Below are 21,830 nucleotides of genomic sequence, written 5' to 3'. Positions count from 1 at the left end.
CAGCTGTCCTATTTACTGTAGGATATTTAACCACATCCCTGGGCTCTCCCCACTAAGTGGTAGAAGCAGCTCACGCTCACAACCAAAAATGTTTTCAGACACTGCCAAATGTCCCCTGAGCAGAAGTGCTCTGGGTGGAGAACCACTAATCTAGATGTATTCCTCCAGCCAAGATTAAGTAATACACATATACCTTATTCATCAATACCTTGATTTTATAGGTAGGAAAATTAAGACATTTCATGAAAAATAAAATCCACTGTAGGATGGATGATACAGTCAAGCATCTGAAACAGAATTGATGTCTTAGCCATTTCCCATCTTTAATCAAAATAGTATTTCTCTTAAAATAACATGAAAAAATAACCCATATTAAAAATATTGAAAATAATCATCATTAATAAAACACCAATGAATGATGACTAGTTCTACGTCTCTCTAATCTCATTGTATTCATTAGCTACTGGCTCCAGAGTAAAAATAATTATGGCTTTTGTTATGGCTTCATAGCCTTTAAAACAGGTTTCCCATCTGGTAAACCTAACAACTAAGGCCTTTTAGTATTAAACAGAATTGAAGGTTAATCATCAAGCTAAAGACATAACAAGAAAATAATGACCCTGTCACCTGAAGGTCGTCTCAGTTTACTGTTCCCTGTGTAATCAGACACCCTTAAACTAATTCCAGCAGCACGTCTAAGGGAGTCACAGTTCCAGCTCCCAAGCGCATCAAGGAAAGTGCTAGTACACCCAACAATGGCAGGAGAGTGTCTTAAACTTTTGTTAATAAAATAATACAAAAATAATACAGAACTGGAAACCCTTGTGAGAGGTTTTTTTCCTCAATCTGGGAACAAGATCATTATACTTGTGTGAGACTGTAAGTTTTGAAGAATGAAATAAGCAAGGAAGTGCTGTAATACAGTTGAAATGTGAAAGACTGTACTGTAACTTCGAGGCAGGTCCTTGTGCTCCAAGCAGGTCTAGTCAACCCTCCCTATTCCATAGGACAACTTCAAGCAGTCAACCAAGCAAGTACAAATATGCAGTGCCCTACAAATGGCTCCTACTTATTATATAGGTCTTAGGATAAACATGTTTATACTTTGACTGGATAGTCACGTGGAGATTATACACATGGCGGCTGTGTAAAACAAGTCGGTGAAATATCTTGCCTTCCTTCATGATTTCTTCAGTCTTTTTTCCAGTGGACATAACATTTTCTAAAAATTCTGAATCTTCTAAGTACAGCTCGTCTCCTGAAAAATAGTATTTTGATTCCGCAGTGTTATGTTATAAAACATTCCAATACATTAGTGACATACATACACACTGGTATTTATTTTCATCTCTGTCGTGTCTAGAACTGAGACAGGTGTTAAATAACTCTAATTTTATGAGCTTACCTAAATTTCTTTCCTTCCCCACAGTTCCATTCCCCAGCCAAGAATTTTCTTTGGGCACAAAAGTATTTATGACTGGTATTTTTTCATCACAAACTGTCAGTTTTAGACTGGCCCATGACTTGCTTTATCCTAGTCAATATCAATATTGGCCTTGATATCCATATATTGTTGGGTTTCAATGTGGGCTGTTCTAATAATTTTAAGGTTAAATAATCGAAATTGTCTTTACATATCAAAACCACTGAACTATTCCACTGTAGGATGAGGAACAAATATTATCACTATTCTGAGAACTGAGCCAAGTAGCTGGGAGACCGGTCACAAAACCCCACTCTAAACTGCCATAAAACCTCTACCTGGCACTTGTCCAACAAATGACCACCAACAAACCCCCTAATTCAAATAAATTGACAACTGCTCATAATTCAAGTTCTTAATAGAATGTACTTGAAAACAGAAGTTTTCAACTTCATACTTTGTTCTCATAATTCAAAATTAAAATGTAAAAAAAATGAGAATATATAAGAAAGAACTTTGTCAAGATCTAGTAAACATTTAAATAAATGTATATGTGTGTGTACAAAGTGAAATATTCAGAACTTTTGGTTAAAATAAACACTATGGATGTTTTATAGAATTAGACCTTACTTAATAAACTGCTGTATTGTGTAAAACGATAGTAATTCATGTCTCCGTGCTGGGCAATACTGCCATACAGCCCCGTGCATTAAATGTGAATACTAAATGTGAAAAAGCACTGGTACTTCACTGACTTACCTGGTAAAAGCTCGAGCATTCCATCAGCAGTTAAAAATGTGATCGGCAGCCATCTTTCCATTTCTTCTGATGCGCCATCCAAACAAAACTTGTGCAAGTCAGAGACAGAGGCAAAATTTCCCAGTCTTCTTATTTCATAGAATTGTGGAGGTGCAAACCAAATTTCCTTTGATATGAAACTCTCAGTTGCCTCTGATGGAGATGACCACTGTGGAAGACAAAGGTTGGGGCTCCTAAGGTTTATTCCAGAGGCAATCAAAGATTTGAAATCATTAGGTTAGTACCCAAATCTAATTGAAGTTGTAAAATTAATTCATTAATGTGACTTGCTAGATTCCTCTGAGACAACATGAAAAGATTTGGTAACAACATCTGGGTTGACCCCCTGCCTCCAAGAGGTTGGTTAATGAAAAGTTTCTGAAATGAAAAATACACAGGATAGAGGGGCACCTGGGTGGATCAGTGGGTTAAAGCCTCTGCCTTCGGCTCGGGTCATGATCTCAGGGTCCTGGGATCGAGCCCCATATCGGGCTCTCTGCTCAGTGGGGAATCTGCTTCCTCCTCTCTCTCTGCCTGCCTCTCTGCCTACTTGCCATCTCTCTCTGTCAAATAAATAAATTAAATCTTTTAAAAAATACACAGGATAGGGGCGCCTGGGTGGCTCAGTGGGTTAAAGCCTCTGCCTTCGGCTCGGGTCATGGTCCCAGGGTCCTGGGATCGAGCCCCGCATCAGGCTCTCTGCTCAACAGGGACCCTGCTTCCCTTCCTCTCTCTCTGCCTATCTCTCTGACTACCTGTGATCTCTGTCTGTCAAATAAATAAATAAAATCTTTAAAAATAAATACACAGTATAGTATTTACAGCCGGCTAGATGCTACATATGAGAGAGAGAGAACTTGAAAATATAGCACTAGAATCTATTCAAAATAAAGCACAGAGAGAAAATATCTGAAAAAAATGTATAAGGTATCAGTGACATTATTAAGTAATCCAACATAAATGTGTAACCGGAGTCCCAGAAACTAGGGAAAAGTGAAAAATATCTGAAGAAATAAATAACAAAAAGAAAACCATGCACATCATAATCAAATTGATAAACACCAAGGATTAAGAGGAAATATTTAGAGTAGCCATACACACCAAAAAAACCAAACCAAAACAAAATACATTACATACAGAGGAACAAAGAGTTAAAAGCATACTTATCTTAAATTACACAACACAAACTAGAATATACCAAAGCAACATCTTTAAGTACTGACAGAAAAAAAATCTGTTAACCTGCAATTCTATACCCAGCCAAAATATCTTTCAAGAAAAATGATGGCAAAAAAAGAAAAAAAAAAAAAAAGAAAAATGATGGCAAAATGAAGGATTTTTCAGACAAACAAAATTTATAAGATTTCTTGTCAGAAGATCTGAAATACAAGCCCTATAAGAGGAAGTCCTTCAGGGCGCCTGGGTGGCTCAGTGGTTTAAGCCGCTGCCTTCGGCTCAGGTCATGATCTCAGGGTCCTGGGATCGAGTCCCGCATCGGGCTCTCTGCTTGGCAGGGAGCCTGCTTCCCTCTCACTCTCTGCCTACTTGTGATCTCTCTCTGTCAAATAAATAAATAAAATCTTTAAAAAAAAAAATAAAAAGAGAAAGTCCTTCAGGCGAAAAGAAACCAGTTGTAGCTTTTAATTTACACAAAGAAATGAAGATGGTAAATATGCAGGTAAATATAAAATACATTTTTTGCTCATTTTCACAGTCTTTTAAAGATTGACTGTTTAAGGCAAAATAATCAGTGTGCTGTAGAGTTCATAATAACAATAAAAGTAAAATGTATGACAACAATTGTTAATGGACATGGGGGGAGAAATTTAAGTATATTTTAAGATTCTAACATGATACATGAAACGAAACCTATATATTGCAAACCCTACCATAACCACAAAGAGGTATAGTTAATAAGTCAATAATGGTAGTAAAACAGAGTTCTTTAAAAATTTTTAAATTATCCAAAAGGAGTCAGGAAAAGAAATAGTGCAAAGAGTACATGGGGCAGGGGCGCCTGGGTGGCTCAGTGGGTTAAAGCCTCTGCCTTCAGCTCTGGTCATGATCCCAGGGTCCCAGGGTCTGCTCAGCGGGGAGCCTGCTTCCTCCCCTCTCTCTGCCTGCCTCTCTACCTGCTTGTGATCTGTCAGATAAATAAATAAAGTCAAAAAAAAAAATACATGGGGCATGTAAAGAACTAAAAGCAAAATGATAGATTTGAACTAAATATAAATACTTAAATATATAAATATATATAAATGATCTAAACACTCCAACTAAAAGGTCGAACTTGTGCTATTGATTAAAAAAAAAAGGCAAGAGCACATGTTGTCTATAAGAAACATACGTTAAATATAAAGACAGAGAGGGGTGCCTGGGTGGTACAGTTGGTGAAGCCCTCCCACTCATGGTCTTTCTCTCTGAAATGAATAAATAAATCTTCTAAAAAGTAAAACAAATGTAAAGATACAGACAGGTTAAAATTAAAGGCTGGGACAAGATCCTATGCTCTTGCTAATCAAATAAAAGGGAGAGTGGCTATATTAGCATTAGACAGAGGAAATTTCAGATCTCAGGATAAGGAATATTGCCAGGGATAAAGAAGCTCATTTCACAATAATTAAAGGGTTAATCCATCAAGCTTTAACAGTCCTAAATGTCTAGTCCTAAATGTCTATGCAGCATCTTACAAGGGAGCTTCAAAATACATGAAGAAAAACCTGACAGAACTAAAAGAGGAAAAGACTAGGGGCGTCTGGGTGGCTCAGTGGGTTAAAGCCGCTGCCTTCAGCTCAGGTCATGATCCCAGTATCCTGGGATCGAGCCCCGCATCTGGCTCTCTGATCAGAGGCGAGACTGCTTCACCTTCTCTCTCTGCCTGCCTCTCTGCCTATTTGTGATCTCTCTCTGTCAAATAAATAAATAAATAAATCTTTTAAAAATGAATAAACAAATAATAAATAAAAGAGGAAAAGACTAATCCATAACTACTCACTAAAAATTTCACCATTCCTAGGACACTTGGCTCGCTCAGGCAGTAGAGCATGCAGCTCTTGATCTCGGGGCTCTGAATATGAGCCCCATATTGGCTGTAGAGACTATTTAAAAAAAAAATCTTAAAAAATTTTTTTTCAGCCTTCCTGTCAATATCTGATAGAACAAGGAAATGGCACAGAAGAACTGAAAGTCACTACCAACAAATTTAACCTAATTGACATTTTTACAAACACTACATCAAACATAGCATTCTTCTTTTTAGGTGTAAAGGGAACATTCACCAAGACAGACCCATTTTGGTGGCCACAAAACAAGTCTCCATGAATTTAAGACTGAAACCACATAAAGTATGTTCATAATTAATTGTTGTGGGCATGAAATGAATTCATGCAGGTAAAGTGCTCAAAAAGGAGCCTGGCATGTGAGCAGCACTGTACATTCCTGGGATCTTCCTCAGGTCTCCTGGGGGAACCATGGAAGAGGCAGAGTAAGGCCTGGACTGTGAAGCTGGGGAAAGCAGAGAGCTCTTCACCAAGGTCCTGGCTTTGGCCTGTAGGGCTAACGGCTGGACTTCCTGGGTGCCATGCCCTCTCTGTGGGCTCTATGGCTCGGAGGAAGCTACATCGACAGGACTTTGGTTCAATTTACAATTTAGCAAACTTAGGATGCTGCAAAAGCCGTATGCGTTCAGTAGACGTTACTTTTGAATTTTGATCTTTCCCCCCAGCTAGCTACTTACTACTGGTAACCCTGAGCAGGAGCAATGAGCAAGCTCCCAGTCAGGCATGAGATCATGAAGGTAAACCAAAGACATGCTTACACGCATACTGTTGCTCACTTCTAGTATTCAATAAATTACATGAGTTAAGTCAATCCTTCGTTATAAAACAGCCTTCGTGTTAGGGGATTTTGCCCAGCAGAAGGCTAATATAAGGGCTCTGAGCACGTTTAAGGTAGGCCAGGCTAAGCCATGTTGTTAGGTAGATACGGTCCACCACCTGGAGCCCCATCATAGTTGGAAGAGCACCTGTCATTAGCCTCTCTATCCTGGGCTGGCTTATCGGGAGGTTCCAGATGGGCCTTCGCTGCCGGCCGGGACCCTCATTCTCAAGTTTGGGTGGGTCCCCACTCCGGCCCAGCACGCCCTACCTGGCAGCTCACCACCTCGGTCAAGTCTGGGTAGACCGGCGGCGGCTCGCTCAGACAGCATAAGAAGAACGCCGTGTTGTAGCGGCGGCCGCCGGGGCGCGTGAACGGCGTGAGCCAGCCGCCCCAGTCGTGCAGCGCCCAGATGTCAGGCGTGCAGTCGAGGTGCGCACACAGGCTCAGGAAGTGGCGCGGGTCGCGGCGGACACGGTCCCGCCAAGCGTCCAGGCCCGGTGGCGGTGCCAGCGCCCGGCCCAGCTCGGGAACGGCGGGCAGGGCGGCCCGGGGCCGCAGCAGCAACACGCCCGCCTCCTCGAAGGTCTCGCGGATGGCGCAGATGCGGGAAGCGACGTCATCCGGCAGCGCCGCGGCGTCTCGGTCGGCGGCGGCGGGGGCGTCGGGCAGCCCCGGGAAGGAAGCTGGCCGCGACCGTGCGGGCCCCAGGCCGAAGCGCGGCGGCCGGTGATGCGGCGCGAACAGGCGCAGCCAGTCTGCCGAGCTGTCTGCGGTGCTCTCCAGGCCTCCCGGGAAGACGTGGGCCTTGGGCAGGAAGCCTTGATTCCCGGAGCGCTGCAGGAGCAGCAGCCGGAAGCCCTCGGGGGGCAGCGACGGGGCTGCAGGGCTTGGGCGCGCCCAGCCGGCCGCCAGCACGACGGTGGCTGCCTGCCGCCAGCTGCTGGCGCGCGGCCGCAGGGAGCCGTTCATGGCGGGCGGTGGCGGGCGGCTTCCAAGCTCCGGGCTGCGTTACGGCGGGAGCTGTCGCGCACCGACCTTACCGTCCCCAGCGGTTGTCCTGGGCTTGGGGACCCACGCCGGTGTCTTATAGGACGAGCTTGAGGCGTGGCTTGCGCACTGGGCGCCGGTTGAATTCGGGCTGTTTGGCCTCCATCCGCGCCTGCCTCGGAGGGGGTGGGGGGCGTGGCGCCAAGGGGAACCGGCGCCGCCTCTATTGCCTTAGTTCCCAGTCTGGCACTGGTAGGACTAAGGCTATCACTGCCCCCAGCGAGGAATTGTCTTGTCGTTCACAGCCACCTGAAAGGAGGACCTCCTTGTCCCCACCCAGGACAGGTGAACTCAGACTTTAGAAGCAATAAGGGAAAAAAGATATTTCAGCTGGACATTCTGTCCATATTTATAACTTCGTTATGACAAAGAAGAGCCTAAGAAAGTCTAGGACATAATTAACTGGGAATATAATCAGTAACGCCTGTCACAAAGGATCAAGCCTCCAACTGTGTGGGAAAATGGGCAAGAAAAGAGGTCAGAGTGATTTTTTAAAAGTCACAGCCAGCAAGTGTTGGAAACAGTCTCCAAACCTATTGGCATAGTCTTAGAGTTCCCTGCCCAGGCCTGTCCTGCGAGGGGCACAGTGCCAGGTGCTCCAGGTCACGCAGTAAGCGTGCACAGCGACCCCCTAGTAGCTCTAGGGGTTACATGTGCTGCTTTGGCATGAGAGAGTGAGTCACTTTGACACAGCTGCTTACTTCATAGGTAAGGGCAGTTGACTCTTCATTCTTAAAGATTTTTTTTTTTTTTTTTAATTTAACAGAGAGAGAGATCGCAAGTAGGCAGAGAGGCAGGCTCCCGGCTGAGCAGAGAGCCCCATTAGGGGCTCCATCCCAGGACCCTGAGATCATGACCTGAGCAGAAGGCAGAGGCTTAACCCTAAGCCACCCACGCGCCCCAATTGAGTCTTCATTCTTATGTTCTACCAGTCCTGCCCAGCTTTACTTAAAATTGAGAAAGTCCTTATTTGATTAGAACATGGTAGGACTGGGGGGGGGGGGATCTTGCCCCATGTTTCTTGTTGCTTCTCACCTATAGCTGTGTGCAGTCTTTTAGTTCAGTCGCGAGTTCAGCAAGCCCAAATTCATTTCTGTTATCCATTATTTATCAAGCTTTTCAGTTTAAAACGGAAAGAAAGGGGTTCCTTGGTGGCTCAGTGGATTGGGCATCTGCCTTTAGCTCAGGTCATGATCCGGCCCTGGGATGGAGCCCTGCATCAGGCTCCCTCCTCAGTAGGGAGCCTGCTTCTCCCTCTTCCTCTGACTGCCTCTCCCCCGCTCATACTCTCTCTCTGCGTCAAATAAATAAAATCTTAAAAAAAAAACAAAAACAAAAAACAGCGGAACGAAAGAGAATGTGATCTATGGGGCTAGCCACAAAGAGAAAACTTGAACTTGGTCACTCCACGGTAGCAGGAAAACCTGTTCAGCCTTCCTAGAAGCCAAGGCATGTCACCTGGGTTAAACAAAATACACCTGAGACTGACTAATAACATCCTGTGCCTCCTGAATCACCATAGAAAAATTATGTCTCAAAATGTTTTTTGAAAAGAGTTTTAAAAAGTTTCACAGCATTGTTTTCTCAAATATGTATGGATTCCATTTATGAGACATTTTGGAAATGGCAAAACTGTAGGGACAGAAATGAGGTCAGTGGTTGCCAGAGCCTGGGACAGAAAGAAAGGATTGACTAGGAAAGCACATGGCCAGAGGTTGGGGGTGGGGGGCGGTTGAAAATGTCTTGTTTGCAGTGTGGTTACATGATTATATCCCTTTGTCAAAACTCAAAACCACTCACCTGAGAAAGGCAAAAATTACTGTATTGAACTTAAACCTGAACGGATTTGACCTTAAAAATGCATAGATTGATGAGGTGCCTGGGTGGCTCAGTGGGTTAAAGCCTCTGCCTTCCGCTTGGGTCATGATCCTAGGGTCCTGGGATCAAGCCCTGCATCGGGCTCTCTGTTCCGCGGGGAGTCCTGCTTCCTCCTCTCTCTCTCCCTGCCTCTCTACCTAGTTGTGATTTCTCTCTGTCAAATAAATAAAACATTTTTTAAAAAATGCATAGATTGCAACTTCCAGATAAGCCATCTGTACTTGATCCTTTATATCATAAGGGCCTATTTAGCCAGAGCGATTCATCCAGTTAAACAGTGATTTTGTTGTTTATGCAGTAAAACTTAAACTGTCCCTGCTTCTCCCTCCCCCTCCCAGGGAACTTACTTAAAAGCATGACCGGGAAACCAGTCTCAGGTAAGAAAGCTGGTCCGGCCAGGTGGAGACATCCAGTCAGTGGGGTGCACATACTGTCTCGCTAGCTACCAAGGAATGTGGGTCCCGCCTTTTGGGAGCCAATTCTGATCAAGGTGATAGGCTAGTTCAAACAGCTACTATGGGGTGAATTGTAATTCAATTGGCCACCCATGTGTGACCTAGCATGACTGTGCAGCTTTCTCTGTGTGTTACAATCTCATTGGTCACCTGTGTGTGGCCAGGCCCAACCACATGGCCTTTGCTCTGTAAAAGTTATTCTGTAAGGCAGGGAGGGGTCGCCTCTTTGTAAGAGACCACCCAGGCCAGTCAGTTTGATTCTCGATGCTTGGCGTGAAATAAAGCTTTGCTTGGCCTTCCCTTTGTATCAGTCTCGCTCCTTTAATCACGGACCCATTATTGGGGGACCTAACAGTATTACCTTCTGTCATTTTGACAAGTGTATCTAATTTTGACCTTCAAATTGGTTTTTGGCAGATTTTACCTAAGTTAATGGGGTAAATGGTTTCATATGGTTTCTTTTCCCCAATTATCCGATGTTGGGACTTCTAAAGTAGCTTGATAAATAACAACTGTGGCAGCCAACAGTTATTGAGCCCTGTGCCTGGAAAAAGTCTCATTTCGATATCCTTATGAAGTATACCTTCACACCATTGCATAGATAAAGACATTGAGGTCAGAAACATTGAAGGTCTTCAGTGAGATCGGATCTGAACTCCCGTGTACCTTATTCCATACTTAGTGATCTTAACCTCAAGGCTACAGTGTCTTGATACTAAATTTCAAAACTTCTGATTCTCTGGGGTAGGATTATTCCAAAACTGTTTTGCTTTGCTTTTAGGGGAGAAGGTTCTGAAATTGTTTCTCATTATGCTTTGGGACCCTAACTGTTCAAATTTATATTTTAATAACACTAATATTTTCTGGATGATAAAAGCATTTAGAATTTTGTTATATTGTAAAAACAATATAACATTGAATATTGAAAAAAATCCATAATTCTCCCACCTTCACAAATATTTTCATTTCTGTATATTTCCTTGTAGATCTCTATATGCCTAACAATCCATACAGGCAGGGGACATTCAACTTTGCTTTCTGGCAACAGCATATTAAAAGGACTCTTCAAAATCATTTTGCCAATGGGAGCTGTCATTTGGCTTGTTTACCTTTGTCATAGTAGCCTAAGGTTATAAACACCAACAGACAAGGGTGCCCAAGATCTCATAGTACTGCAATGAAAACACCCAGACTCCTCCGTAAGAATGTGATGAAAATAAGTAAATGAAAGGAATGCTAGGGGCGCCTGGGTGGCTCAGTGGGTTGAAGCCTCTGCCTTCGGCTCAGGTCATGATCCCAGAGTCCTGGGATCGAGCCCCGCGTCGGGCTCTCTGCTCTGCGGGGAGCCTGCTTCCTCCTCTCTCTCTGCCTGCCTCTCTGCCTAGTTGTGATTTCTCTTTGTCAAATAAATAAAATATTAAAAAAAAAAAAAAAGAAAGGAATGCTTTTTGAGAACTCCATCTTGTCCCTGGGGACACAGGGCTGCAGCATGTGGTCAGTTTCTGCACCTTCAGTCAGTTTTTAAGAACCAAAGGAATACTATTTGAATGTGACTTTGATCTGTGTTGACCACAGCCAGAGATCACTCATGTGGAGACCTACTGTCCTTCCCAATTCCATCCTGCATTACATGACAAGTATAATCATACTGTACAGAAGCACTTGGGGATTTATAATCCTGGAGAATTTCTGAATATCTCTTTATGTAATGAAATCTATGAAGGGTAACAATGTTGATCAGGACCTTTACTTCACTTCAAATGGGCATAAAGAAGATTAAGAATATATATATTTTTAAATCACAAGAGTCAATGGCTGAATTATTTGAGGATGTCTTTTCCAACTAAGTTATAAGTGCTGCATGTTACTTTTGATTTTTTTATTTAATAAACAATTTCAGGTAGATGAACAGTTGACATGAAACCTTTAATTCCACTTTGGATCCGATGCTACGTATGAAACCACCCACGCTGTGTTCATGATTCCTGATAGCAGGCAGCCAATGTGGTCATGGTTCTGAGGGCTCCAGGTTACTCACAGAATAGAATTTTCCCAGCCTTCACGATAAATGAGAGTTTCACATCTATAATTTCCCAGAATTAGTTTAGGTAGCCTGATTGCCGGGTAAAACCAACTGTTTAATCAATAGTAGGCTTCTTGGACTCAGACTTATAGTCTGAATTTAAATTCCTAATCTAATTTAAGTACTATAAATAAGTAGCATTTATACAAATTGCTTTTAAGTCCATCCACTAATTCTGATATGGACTAATGTCACAGTAAGCTCAGTTCATTCTGATTTTTTAAATTTATATGGAATCTTAGATAATAACCATCAAACTGTAACATTTCATTTTGATATGTATCCAAACCAACAATAGCCACCAAAAAACCCCATAGAAACAGAATAATCCTTTCTTGTTTAACTGCATTCTACTAAATGTTTTAAACTCTGGGGCGCCTGGGTGGCTCAGTGGGCTAAAGCCTCTCAGGTCATGGTCCCAGGGTCCTGGGATCGAGCCCCACATCGGGCTCTCTGCTCGGCAGGGAACCTGCTTCCTCCTCTCTCTCTTCCTGCTTCTCTGCCTACTTGTGATCTCTGTCTGTCAAATAAATAAAAAAAGTCTTTTAAAAAAATAAAATAAATGTTTTAAACTCTGGAAGGGATCTTTGAGTCCATTGGTCAGGGCTCTCTCCGTATTTCACCACGGAGGGAACCCAGGCACAGGAAGGTCAACAACTTCTCTGAGGTACTTGGAGAGAGAGGCAGAGCCCCTGTCCATCACAGCTGATCTGGCCTTGAGGGAGGAGGCACTCCCCAAAGGAAGACAGAGGCGAGTCTTACATTCTTTACTTCTCAGGCTAACACACAGGCTCTCAACGCAGGGCTCACACCCTTAACAAGCAAGCATTCATTACAGAAGGTAGAGCTATCTCTGAAATGCAACTGAGTGGCTAAAATTTTACCAGTGTGAAGGTATAAACAGACCATGCAGCATCACCAGGATCCTCACGCAAACCAAAACACTCTTTAACCAAAACTACTTGTCATTTGACATCACACATCTCTTATGTAGCTTACTGTAAACCTTAAGTAAACTGTGCAGGTTATGCTCTAATTTTCCGTATCAAAAATCTTTCTCTTGCAGCTTTTAAAAGCATTAAGTTCTTCGAGCACACAAAAAATGAATTTGCAGGCATTTTTTTTCTCTCCTACAAGCATTAGTGTTTCATTTTTTTTTTCCATTACTAGCAATAGTTCAAAGTTTCTGTAAGTCCCTTGACGTTCCAATTGCTTGTCTTCTCCAAATCAGATAAAATAGTATTGTTTTCCCAAAAGGGAAGTTAGGGATATTTTCTCTTTACAGGTATTTATCATAGCATTTAATTTCAGATATAAAGATCTAACATTTAACTTGTATCTTTAATATGGGAAACTAGATTTTTTGGGGGGGGCATAGACTCTAACTCTGACCTCATCATATATATCCAATGTTAGGTATCTTGAAAAATTTCCTTGTACTTGTATCATGGTATAAAATCATACCGAATGTTTTTAGAAAATTAATGACTTTGATATCAAACACCTAAATGGAATCAGGCTTCTACCAGAAAGCAATGTCTTGAATTATATACAGAGGAATGAGAGCAGACAGATACAGTGACAACAGCCTATTGCTCAAGCAGAAGCTGATTTTTCTTGCATCACATAGCGAAAGTTCTAGTAGGCAATGTTAGAACTCCGAATAATACCACATAGTCCTAATGCTTAAAACTTTCAAACACAGAGTTGTTTAGGTTAACAGGTCCACAGGATAAATATGTTCATTATAATCAGCTTTTTTTGTGTGTGGGTGCAACATTTAAAAAAATATATTTTATTTATTTATTTGACTGAGAGAGAGAGATCACAAGTAGGCAGAGCAGCAGGCAGAGAGAGAGAGAGAGAGAGAGAGAGAGAGAGGGGAAAGCAGGCTCCCCCTTGAGCCTCCCCGATGTGGGGCTCAAGCCCAGGACTCCAGGATCACGACCTGAGCTGAAGGCAGACGTTTAACCCACTGAGCCACCCAGGTGCCCCTGTGTGCACGTGCAACATTTTACCCTTAATTTCAGTGACCAGAGGACTCGGAATTAGGTACACATCTGATTGCACATACAATTAAACACCCAAGGGTCTGCCAAGTGGGTGGAAAGGGTGACAACAAAGACATTTGTCCCAACTGCTCTCTGTGGATTATACAACATCTCATGGGCTTTTTTCAGTAGATTCTGCTGAACGATTTTTTGTTGTCGTTATGAACCAAAACAACTTGATAAGAACGGAAGAGTCACTGTATTAGAAACAAGAGAATATAATTAGGGCGTGGTGTTAAAGGATAGTTTCCAACATTGGGTCACAAAATGCTCAGCCTCCTCTCTTCTGGGGGAACTGAGATTTGGGGAAGGCAATGGAGATTCTGTGTTGCTTTGTGTATGGGAGGGGAATGAGGGGATGAGGGGAGTTAGAAAAATTTTGTGTCATCTCTGAAGTTACCCTGAGCAGGCAGGTGCAAAAGAATTTGAAGTGGTCCCTATTCAGATGAGGCAGAAGGTGTTTCTTTTATTAGTTAAGGTCATAAAACTTTTAATCAGCTTAAGCCCTTGTGGGTGTTTTAAAACCATTATCACAGACACACACGGAGATCCCATATTTTCATCCTGAGGTACTGTAATCTGTGTGCTGAGGAGGGGAAGTGAGCTGGGCTAGAAGGGTAGACCTCAGGACTGGGCACCATGGCTGTACCCCTCCTATTTGCCCTCCAAGCTCCCTTTGTGAAACTGTCATTTCCTTCCTTCTGGTCCTCTTTCCTACTTTTAGGGTAAAAATGAAAAAAAAAAAAAAACAAAAACCAAAACAACAACAACAAAAAAACCCCAAAACCTTGTCGTTTTCAGCCAATGTCTCTGGGTTTTATTCCAAATTACCCCCCCTTTTTTTTTTTGAGATTTTATTTATTCATGAGAGAGAGAGGGGGGGAGAAGCAGGCTCCCTACTGAGCAGGGAGCTGGCCCGATGGGGGACTTGATCCCAGGAACCTGGGATCATAACCTGAGCCGAAGGCAGGCACCCAACCATCTGAGCCACCTAGGCACCCCCAAATTACCTTTTTGACAGGTAAATGTGTTTTCTCAGCATTAGTTCCTCAGCTATGTTCTTTTTGCAAAACAGGTGGCCGGTGGTGGCACTGCTCAGCCTGGGACCCAGGGGTTTCCACCTTCTTTACTCACTGAGCAACAGAAGTAGGAGTCACCCAACCTCTGTCATGTACACCGTGGTTCCACTAGTTTATGCTGTGACCTCCTGCCTTCAAGAAGGTCTATTTTCATAATAGATGTGTATTTACTAACTTAAGGGTGTAAGTAAAGACCACTGTGTTTGACTCATTGGCACGTATGACTTCGTGGCCAAACCGGCTTTGATAGGGCAACATATGGTTATATGGTTTTTCTTCCTCTTGTTTCTAAAACGCCGCTGAAATTTTCAAGTGGAAGCTGTTGCCTTCTAACCCAGTTCCAGGGCTAATCCGGTCCCATGGCATGCAGCAGTGAGGTTTACCCTCTCAGGGGTCAGTGTGAGGGTCAGGGAGCTGTGTGGCTTCCTCCAAAGCCAGCTCTCCTACTGGCCAGCAGGCAAATTCCAAGGGATAGACAGGATTAACAGCTCCAAAGAGGATTCTGCAGCCCTCCCCCAAGGAGGATCTAAAACTCTGGTCTAGTTCTGGAACAAACATAAGCCCCTGCAAAGGAGAAAGTGCCTGTTTGAATACCATATGTCCTTCCCAAAGCTTGTGTGCCTTCTAGGCTGACCCGAAGAGCCCCTTGCAATAGGCAAGTGGGGGCGGTTTCCACGTTTGGTTTTCTAAATAGGGTCAGCACTTGTGGGGAAGATCACCAAACCCCAAATCCAAACGTCTTCTAGCTGCTTTTGGTAGCTGATGAACTCTGCCAAGAAGCTCAACGGTGTGCCATAGAGAAAGCACTTTGCATGGACTTCGCTTTGCATGCTATCCTAAGCTTAGGCCCCAAAGGATTAAGGTAATATAACCTGCTTACATCTTCCTAGTTTTGTCCAGGAAACCAAATCACCACCCACACAGCAAAACAACTCCCCCCGCCCGACGTCATTTCACCTCACCCCCCTTTCAAACTGCCCCACGCAGAGAGTGGGAATCGCTGGTAGGGGTGGGAGCACCAAACTCAGACTCCATGTAAACACGCCCCAGCAGCACACGTGGTCACCCATTAACTCGGAGGAATCTGGGGTCACCGTGGGACGGTTTTCTATTAATAGGGGATAAAGCTGCTGCATACATTAGCAGTAATGCCCTGGATGCCCGCGCAAAATTAACTCCTCCCGGGCCAGCAAGAGGAAACCATGTTCTGCCTAAGCAGATGTGTGCTTGAAACGTGCATGTGCGCGCGCGCGCGCGCGCACACACACACACACACACACACACACACACACACACACACACACACGGGGTTTTCGAACCCCTTCCCTTAAACGTGCCAAATCCCACTCCCATCCCCAGTCCAGGCGATCGCTGTCGTTCCCGAGGGATGTGTCCCGGGAGGGAGCGGTAGTGGCAGTAAAAAGTCGTATGTCGGTCAGCTCAGCTTCGCCACGCAGACTGCCAGGGCCACAGCCGCCAGCAGCACGGCGCTGAAAACGGTGGCGGCCAGTGCCTTGTTCGGGTCGCAGGGCCCCGTGCGCTCCTGGACGGACACGGCGCCCACCGAGGAGACGCGTACGCTGGCGCTGGACAGGAGCTCGGCGCCCGCCATTTGCCGGGCCTGCACCGTCCAGCGGGGCACGTTGACCTTCATCTCCATTTCTTGGATCATCTCGCTCACCTGAAGGATCTCGCGCTCCAGCTCGCGCAGGTCGTCCACGTCGAAGTTTCCCTCCGCCTCGTGCCGCAAGCTGCGGACGCTCAGGGCGCGCGCTGCTACGCCCGCGGAGTTGCCCGCCACGCCTGTGCGCACCAGCGGCCGCCGCGGCGCGTGCAGCGGAAACGCGGTGCCCAGGGCCAGTGCGCGCCGCATGTCGGCTTCCAGCAGGTCCAGGCAGCCGGAGAAGGCCACCCAGAGGCGCTCGAACTCGGCGCGCTCCTCGGCGCCCAGGCCCCGGTCGCGCAGCGCGGCCGTCAGCTGGGCGCGGGTGGCCACCGCCAGCTCCTGTGCCTTCTGGCGCGTCTTCTGTAGCTCCTCCCGCAGGTTCTGCGAGTCCGCCGAGCCGCCGACGGTCAGCACCAGGTGGTGGTAGCATGCGGTTGCCTTGTTGAGAGCGTCCAGCAGTGCCTTGCACTCCTCCCTCGCCATGGCTGTGCGCTCTGGCGCAGCCCGGCCGCCCGCGCCCCTCTCCGTTCCACGCCCTCAGCGCAGCGGGACGCTGCCAGCCCCGACGGCGGCTCCCGGCCGAGCGGCCCGCGCGCTCCTCATGGCCCGAGACTGGCTGGGCGTTGCCGATGTTGTTGACGAAGCCTCTGGAGACCCGCGACGTGCGCCTCTGCGGACCGGACGCAGAGAGACAGCCCAGTTAGCTATCTCGCATCCCCTCATCCATCCTCCCCCGATTTGCTCGGAGTCACACGCCTAGTCTCTGCACCACCCTCGCCTCCAAGGAGGCTCTCTGCGAAGCCCGGATTGCGGTCCCCATCCTTCTCCGGTGCCGTCGTCAGGGCTAGCCGGCCGCCGAGCGGTGCGCTCCGCCTTAGCCTCTGCCAAGGGCTGCGGGGTCGGGATTCTTAGGATCCGCCCACCCCCTCCCGTCCTCCGAGGGCGCTTCCATCCCTTAGACCGTGGATGGGCGGGGCCCCGCGCGGGTAGGTCACGTGTAGGTTCCCCCATCTCCCCCTCCTCCTCTCCCCGTTACAGTTAAGGAATACTAGGGCTCGGCAGTTCCAACACTCCGATATCGTAAAGACTGGGCAATTGAGGCCCAGGTTAAAAATAAAAGGGGGGGGACCTAGGTCAGGCGACGTCCATGCAAGTGAGGGAATTCGAACTCAGGGACCCTAACTCCCAGACCCTGCCAGTGACGGAGTGGTGTGCCTCGTAGGACTGGGCACCTCCGTCCTCCAAAGCTAGCAGTAAAGGGCAGTTCGCAGGGCGGGACGACTCCCGGATCTCGCCATCGGGATCCAACCTACTTTCCGGGGACCAAGCTTGGACCCCACCTCTAGTGTCAGATCACCTTCGGCCCCGCCCCCTCCCGTTCCGGGCACGCGCAGTCGGCGACTCAGGGCTGAGTAGGAAGCGCTGTGCGCCGCCTGAACCCCACCCCGGCTGGGCGGACTCAATGATTGCTCTGCACACACGTCACTCTGGATAAGGATGGCCGCTCATTGGGCTGACCGGGTGCGGCTCCGCCCAACGGCGGAGTAAAGAGGTGGGCGGTGGAGCAGAACCGCTGTGCTGGGGTGGTGGGCACCGAGGTCCGAGTCCGGGGCACGGGAGACGTCGCCGCGGCTCCGAAGAGGACAGGGAGTGAAATTATGTAGCCTTTTAAGTAAGTGTCCTTCCTCCTGTCTCATCCCGCGCCTCCCTTGTCTCGGGACGGCTGCGCCTCGGGGCCTAGAGGCCGGGCGGGGCCCGGGAGCTGGAAGGGGGAGGGGCTCTTTCCTCTCCACGGTCAGCGCCCCGCGGCGCCCCCAGGCTGCGCTGGCTGCCCCTGGGCGGCACCCTTAGACCCTAGCTCCTCGCTGGCTGGATCACCCCGCCCGCGCTTTGCGGGTCCCTTCGGCCTCCGGGCTCTCTCTGCCCCTGGAGTGCGGGGTGGCAAAGAATGTGCCCTCTGACCCTTGAGACTACAGGACGGGCCAGCGGATGCGGGGTCTTGGGAGCTCGGACTTGGGGGCAGCGGGCGGGGCAGTCGTTCAAGAGCTGAGTGGCCTCGGTGGTTTGCGGACAGCCTGGCGGGCCGCTGGAGGGGGAGGATGAGGGTGGGGGTCCGGAACCTCAGTCCATGTGGTCCCTGGGGGTGGTGAAGGCGCAGGGGAGGGAGGAGGGAATCCCTGCCTGCCAGCCTCTTGAGGGGCCGGTCTCTTCATCCTACTGGGTAAAAATTACTCCAGGAAAACTTAAGCACCAAGAGATATTTCAGACTCTGGGTCTGTTCAGTTCTTTTCGTTGAACATAGACTGCCCAAGGCGGGCGAGCTAGGCATGGACCCTGGAGATGTTAGGGACTGGGCACTAGCAGCCGGTGCTGGGCCACGGAGCAAATGACGCGTCTTCACTGAGGATTTAGGACATTCAGGGAAGGAGGGGCTGGTGAGATTGGAGGGTCTACTAGTTTGCATGCGAGCTGGGGGTTTCCAGGTTTATGGGGTTCATGGGCAGAGGCTCTTATTTTTATTAGCTCACTCTCCCTCCAGCCCCAGAGAAGAGCAGGGGGTCTTAGTGGGATATTAGGGTTTGAGTTCACCTTCCCCGGCATGGTATTGAGGTGGTTCAGAAGATCCAGAGCTCTGGGCCCCAGGGCTGCATCTCACTTTGTGCTCTGTCCTTTAATCTATAGATTTGGGGCCATTCTCCGTGGAGGAGGGTCTTTGCCACCCACTGACCAGATGGGGGCCTTAACAGGGAAAGAGTAGTTTTCAAGACAAAATGGATAGGAGGGAGAACCCATTGCTTTGGGGAGCTTTAAGGACAGCGGAGGGATATGAAGCTACACAGATGAGTGTAAGGTCAGAGTGAGAGTCCCTTAATGCCAGGATGAGAAACTGAGAATTCATCTAGTAGGAGTGGAGGGGAAGTCCTGGAAGAATATAGTAACCCACCCTTTAGTCCATGGGGAATGTGTTCCAAGACCCCCAGGGGATGCTGGAGTCCTCAGGTAGTACCAAACCCTATACTCCGTTTTTTTACCCCCTATAGCTGCGTACCTGTGATGTTTAATATCTGAAGTAGGTGGAATAAGAGATGAACAAAAATAACAAAATAGAACCATTATTAACAATACAGTGTGATAAAAGTTAAATAAATGTGGTCTCTCTCTCTCAAAATATCTTACTGTGCTGTACTCACCTTTCTTGTGATGATGTGAGATGATTCAGTGCCTCGGTGATGAGATGAAGGGAGGACCGATATAGGTATTGTCATATAATGTTAGCTGCTATTGACTTCCAGACTCTGTGTCAGAAGGAGGACCATCTGTTCCGGACCCCAGTTGACCATAGAGAAATGAAACTGTAAAGCAAAACTGAGCATAAGGGGGACTGCTGCCCCACAGTAGACCTTAGTGTTGGAAAGATCACTTTGTCGTCTTTCCTATGGACCAGTCCCTGTAAGATCAGGAGGACAGGGGCCTCTGAAGGAGAAGCGCAGGATGGGAGCAGGGACAGATACTTGTGTCTAGCCTCCGTGGCAGGAGAGCAGCTGAGCTTCTGATGTTGAGCAGATCCCGTGGGTGAGCTCTCTTCTGGCTTGCCACCAGGAATCACCCTGCTAGGCAGCTTCACTGGGAGAGCCAGCGTGCTGTCTGCATAGGGCCTGGGGTCAAGGTCTTGGTTGTGTCTCCTTGTGGCTCTTGGACTGTGTTGGTCTCATGAGGGCAACTGCTGGGTCTTTGTTATTCACACGTCTATGCACTGTTAGTGTTTCTGTGGGGCCCTCCCTTTGTTTATGAATTGCCAGGATTAGGTTGGTGTCCGGTTGGGTAACATGATTCTTTCCTAGAGGAGCAGAGGAATGTGACCACGTGAAGATAGAGCTAGAAAGGATTCAGACCCAAATCCAGGGGTGGTTGTGCTCCTCCAAACTCTTCCTGCTCCCTTAGTGGTCACACCCCTCTTCCAGCTCTGAGGCCTTCCCTCCCTGTGTGACTCTCCACATTCCAGCTGTCACTGTGTTTAGCCAGCTCTGAGTATCATTTGTTTCTGGCTTTTTGCCCGTGCCAGCATGGCTGCTTAGGGCCGGCCCTTCACCCTCCCCTGGATTTCCAGCTTCTCTGAGAGATGACGCCTCTCTGGGAGCTTGAGCTTCCTGACACCCCACTATCATGTTGTTCAGTGGACGAACAGTTAAACAGCATGCCTACAGTGAGCCACGTGGCCAGGCACAGACTGGACGCTTTGAAGAAAAGCTTTTGAGAAAAATATGGATAGGATCCATAGACAGTACAGGCCAGAAGAACATAAATGACTATAATATCATATATTACATCATCCAGTTGCTTCCATTTGCTATGAAACATAGATAATGCCTTTTCCTTTTGCATCACAAATTAAACTCTTTGGAGAATAATGCTCATCTTTCGGATGCAGTTTGCATCTTTTTGGATGCAACAGTAGGTCTCGTGTGGGTCTTTGGTGAGCGCCCTCACCAAAGGGTGGAAGCAGCCACAGCAGTGAGATTTCAGCTGGGAGTTTATCTCTAGAAGGCACAGACGTTCCTGTGCTGGATGCTGCTGAGCCAGGCTGCACGCTGTCACCAGATGGGGACACCTGACCACCCAGCCTCATCTGGGCTGGTGGGACGGTTGTAGACCACAAAACCACAAATGTGCACACCACCCTCTTGAAATGTCCGGTACTAGTTTGAGACCTTGCCTGGCTCTCCTGTTCGTAGGAGTTAAGCTCAGATAACTCATGTTCGGGGTATTTGGTATCTCAGATTAATATTGCTGGATTTGCTGTAAATCATCCTATCATTTGAGCTTAGGCAGGGGTGGAATTTTTTTTTTAAGGATTTTTATAAGAGGATTCACCCCTCTTTCCCGTTTAATAAGGAACAGTCAGTTTACTCTGCATGTTATTTTAAAATATAAAACGAATTCTTACAAGTAAAACTTGTGAGGGCGTTAACCTGTGTTAAGTATTTACCCCCATATAAGAATTTCATTCTGGCACTGAGCACCCGATTGTATTGGATTCTTATATGTTTTAACCACTGGAACAAAAAGATTAAGAAGAGCATTGGACAGCGCTCTTTGAATCCTTACTCCTGGATGGAGGGTTCAGTCATTGGCAACCGGGAGGAATGAAGTCCAAGAGAAACCAGATGACTTGGGGCTGAAACCCAGCGGGCTCTATCCCATTCACAAGCAATGCTTGCTTCAAGTCTTGTGTGTTTCATGCATTTGAACTTAATGTTTTGATGTGGCATTCAGGGGCCTCCCCTCACCCTGCTGTCCCTCTCTGACCAGACTATTTGCATTCCTGTTACTCCCCTGGATTCATCTCATCAATTTAAAATTTTTTTTTTATTCTTGGGTTTTTTGTTCCTGCCTTCTCTGCTCCCCATCTTACCTTCCTTCCCTGCTGCTCCCTTCCCCAGTCCTCACCTGTGCCAGCACTGCTCTGGGTT

General features: G+C 46.9%; 3 protein-coding genes across 6 annotated transcripts in view; 1 reads left to right on the top strand and 2 right to left on the bottom strand.

Moving 5' to 3' along the window:
- Positions 1 to 298: 298 nt before the first annotated feature.
- Positions 299 to 7,255, bottom strand: NUDT19 (nudix hydrolase 19). Its single transcript, XM_045989383.1, has 3 exons — positions 6,368 to 7,255; positions 2,183 to 2,390; positions 299 to 1,258 (listed from the first exon to the last, which is right to left on the bottom strand). Exons 1-3 carry the CDS (start codon positions 7,067 to 7,069, stop codon positions 1,053 to 1,055), a joined length of 1,116 nt encoding a protein of 371 aa, XP_045845339.1. The 5' UTR covers positions 7,070 to 7,255; the 3' UTR covers positions 299 to 1,052.
- An 8,733-nt stretch (positions 7,256 to 15,988) lies between these two features.
- Positions 15,989 to 17,233, bottom strand: LOC123931628 (regulator of G protein signaling 9 binding protein). The gene has a single exon (XM_045989022.1). The coding sequence runs from the start codon at positions 16,840 to 16,842 to the stop codon at positions 16,129 to 16,131; it is 714 nt and encodes a 237-aa protein (XP_045844978.1). The 5' UTR covers positions 16,843 to 17,233; the 3' UTR covers positions 15,989 to 16,128.
- Positions 17,234 to 17,924: 691 nt separating this feature from the next.
- Positions 17,925 to 21,830, top strand: part of ANKRD27 (ankyrin repeat domain 27) — a 57,141-nt gene continuing 53,235 nt past the window's right edge. For all 4 annotated transcript variants that reach the window (XM_045987710.1, XM_045987706.1, XM_045987709.1 and 1 more), the window contains exon 1: positions 17,925 to 18,031. The gene's annotated coding sequence lies outside the window, so the exon portion shown is untranslated. The remainder of the gene's footprint in view (positions 18,032 to 21,830) is intronic.

This window comes from Meles meles, chromosome 19, assembly GCF_922984935.1.
Source record: "Meles meles chromosome 19, mMelMel3.1 paternal haplotype, whole genome shotgun sequence".
Lineage (NCBI taxonomy): Eukaryota > Metazoa > Chordata > Mammalia > Carnivora > Mustelidae > Meles > Meles meles.
Note: the sequence above shows the minus strand (reverse complement) of the source record. Positions and strands in the feature narration are given on the sequence as shown.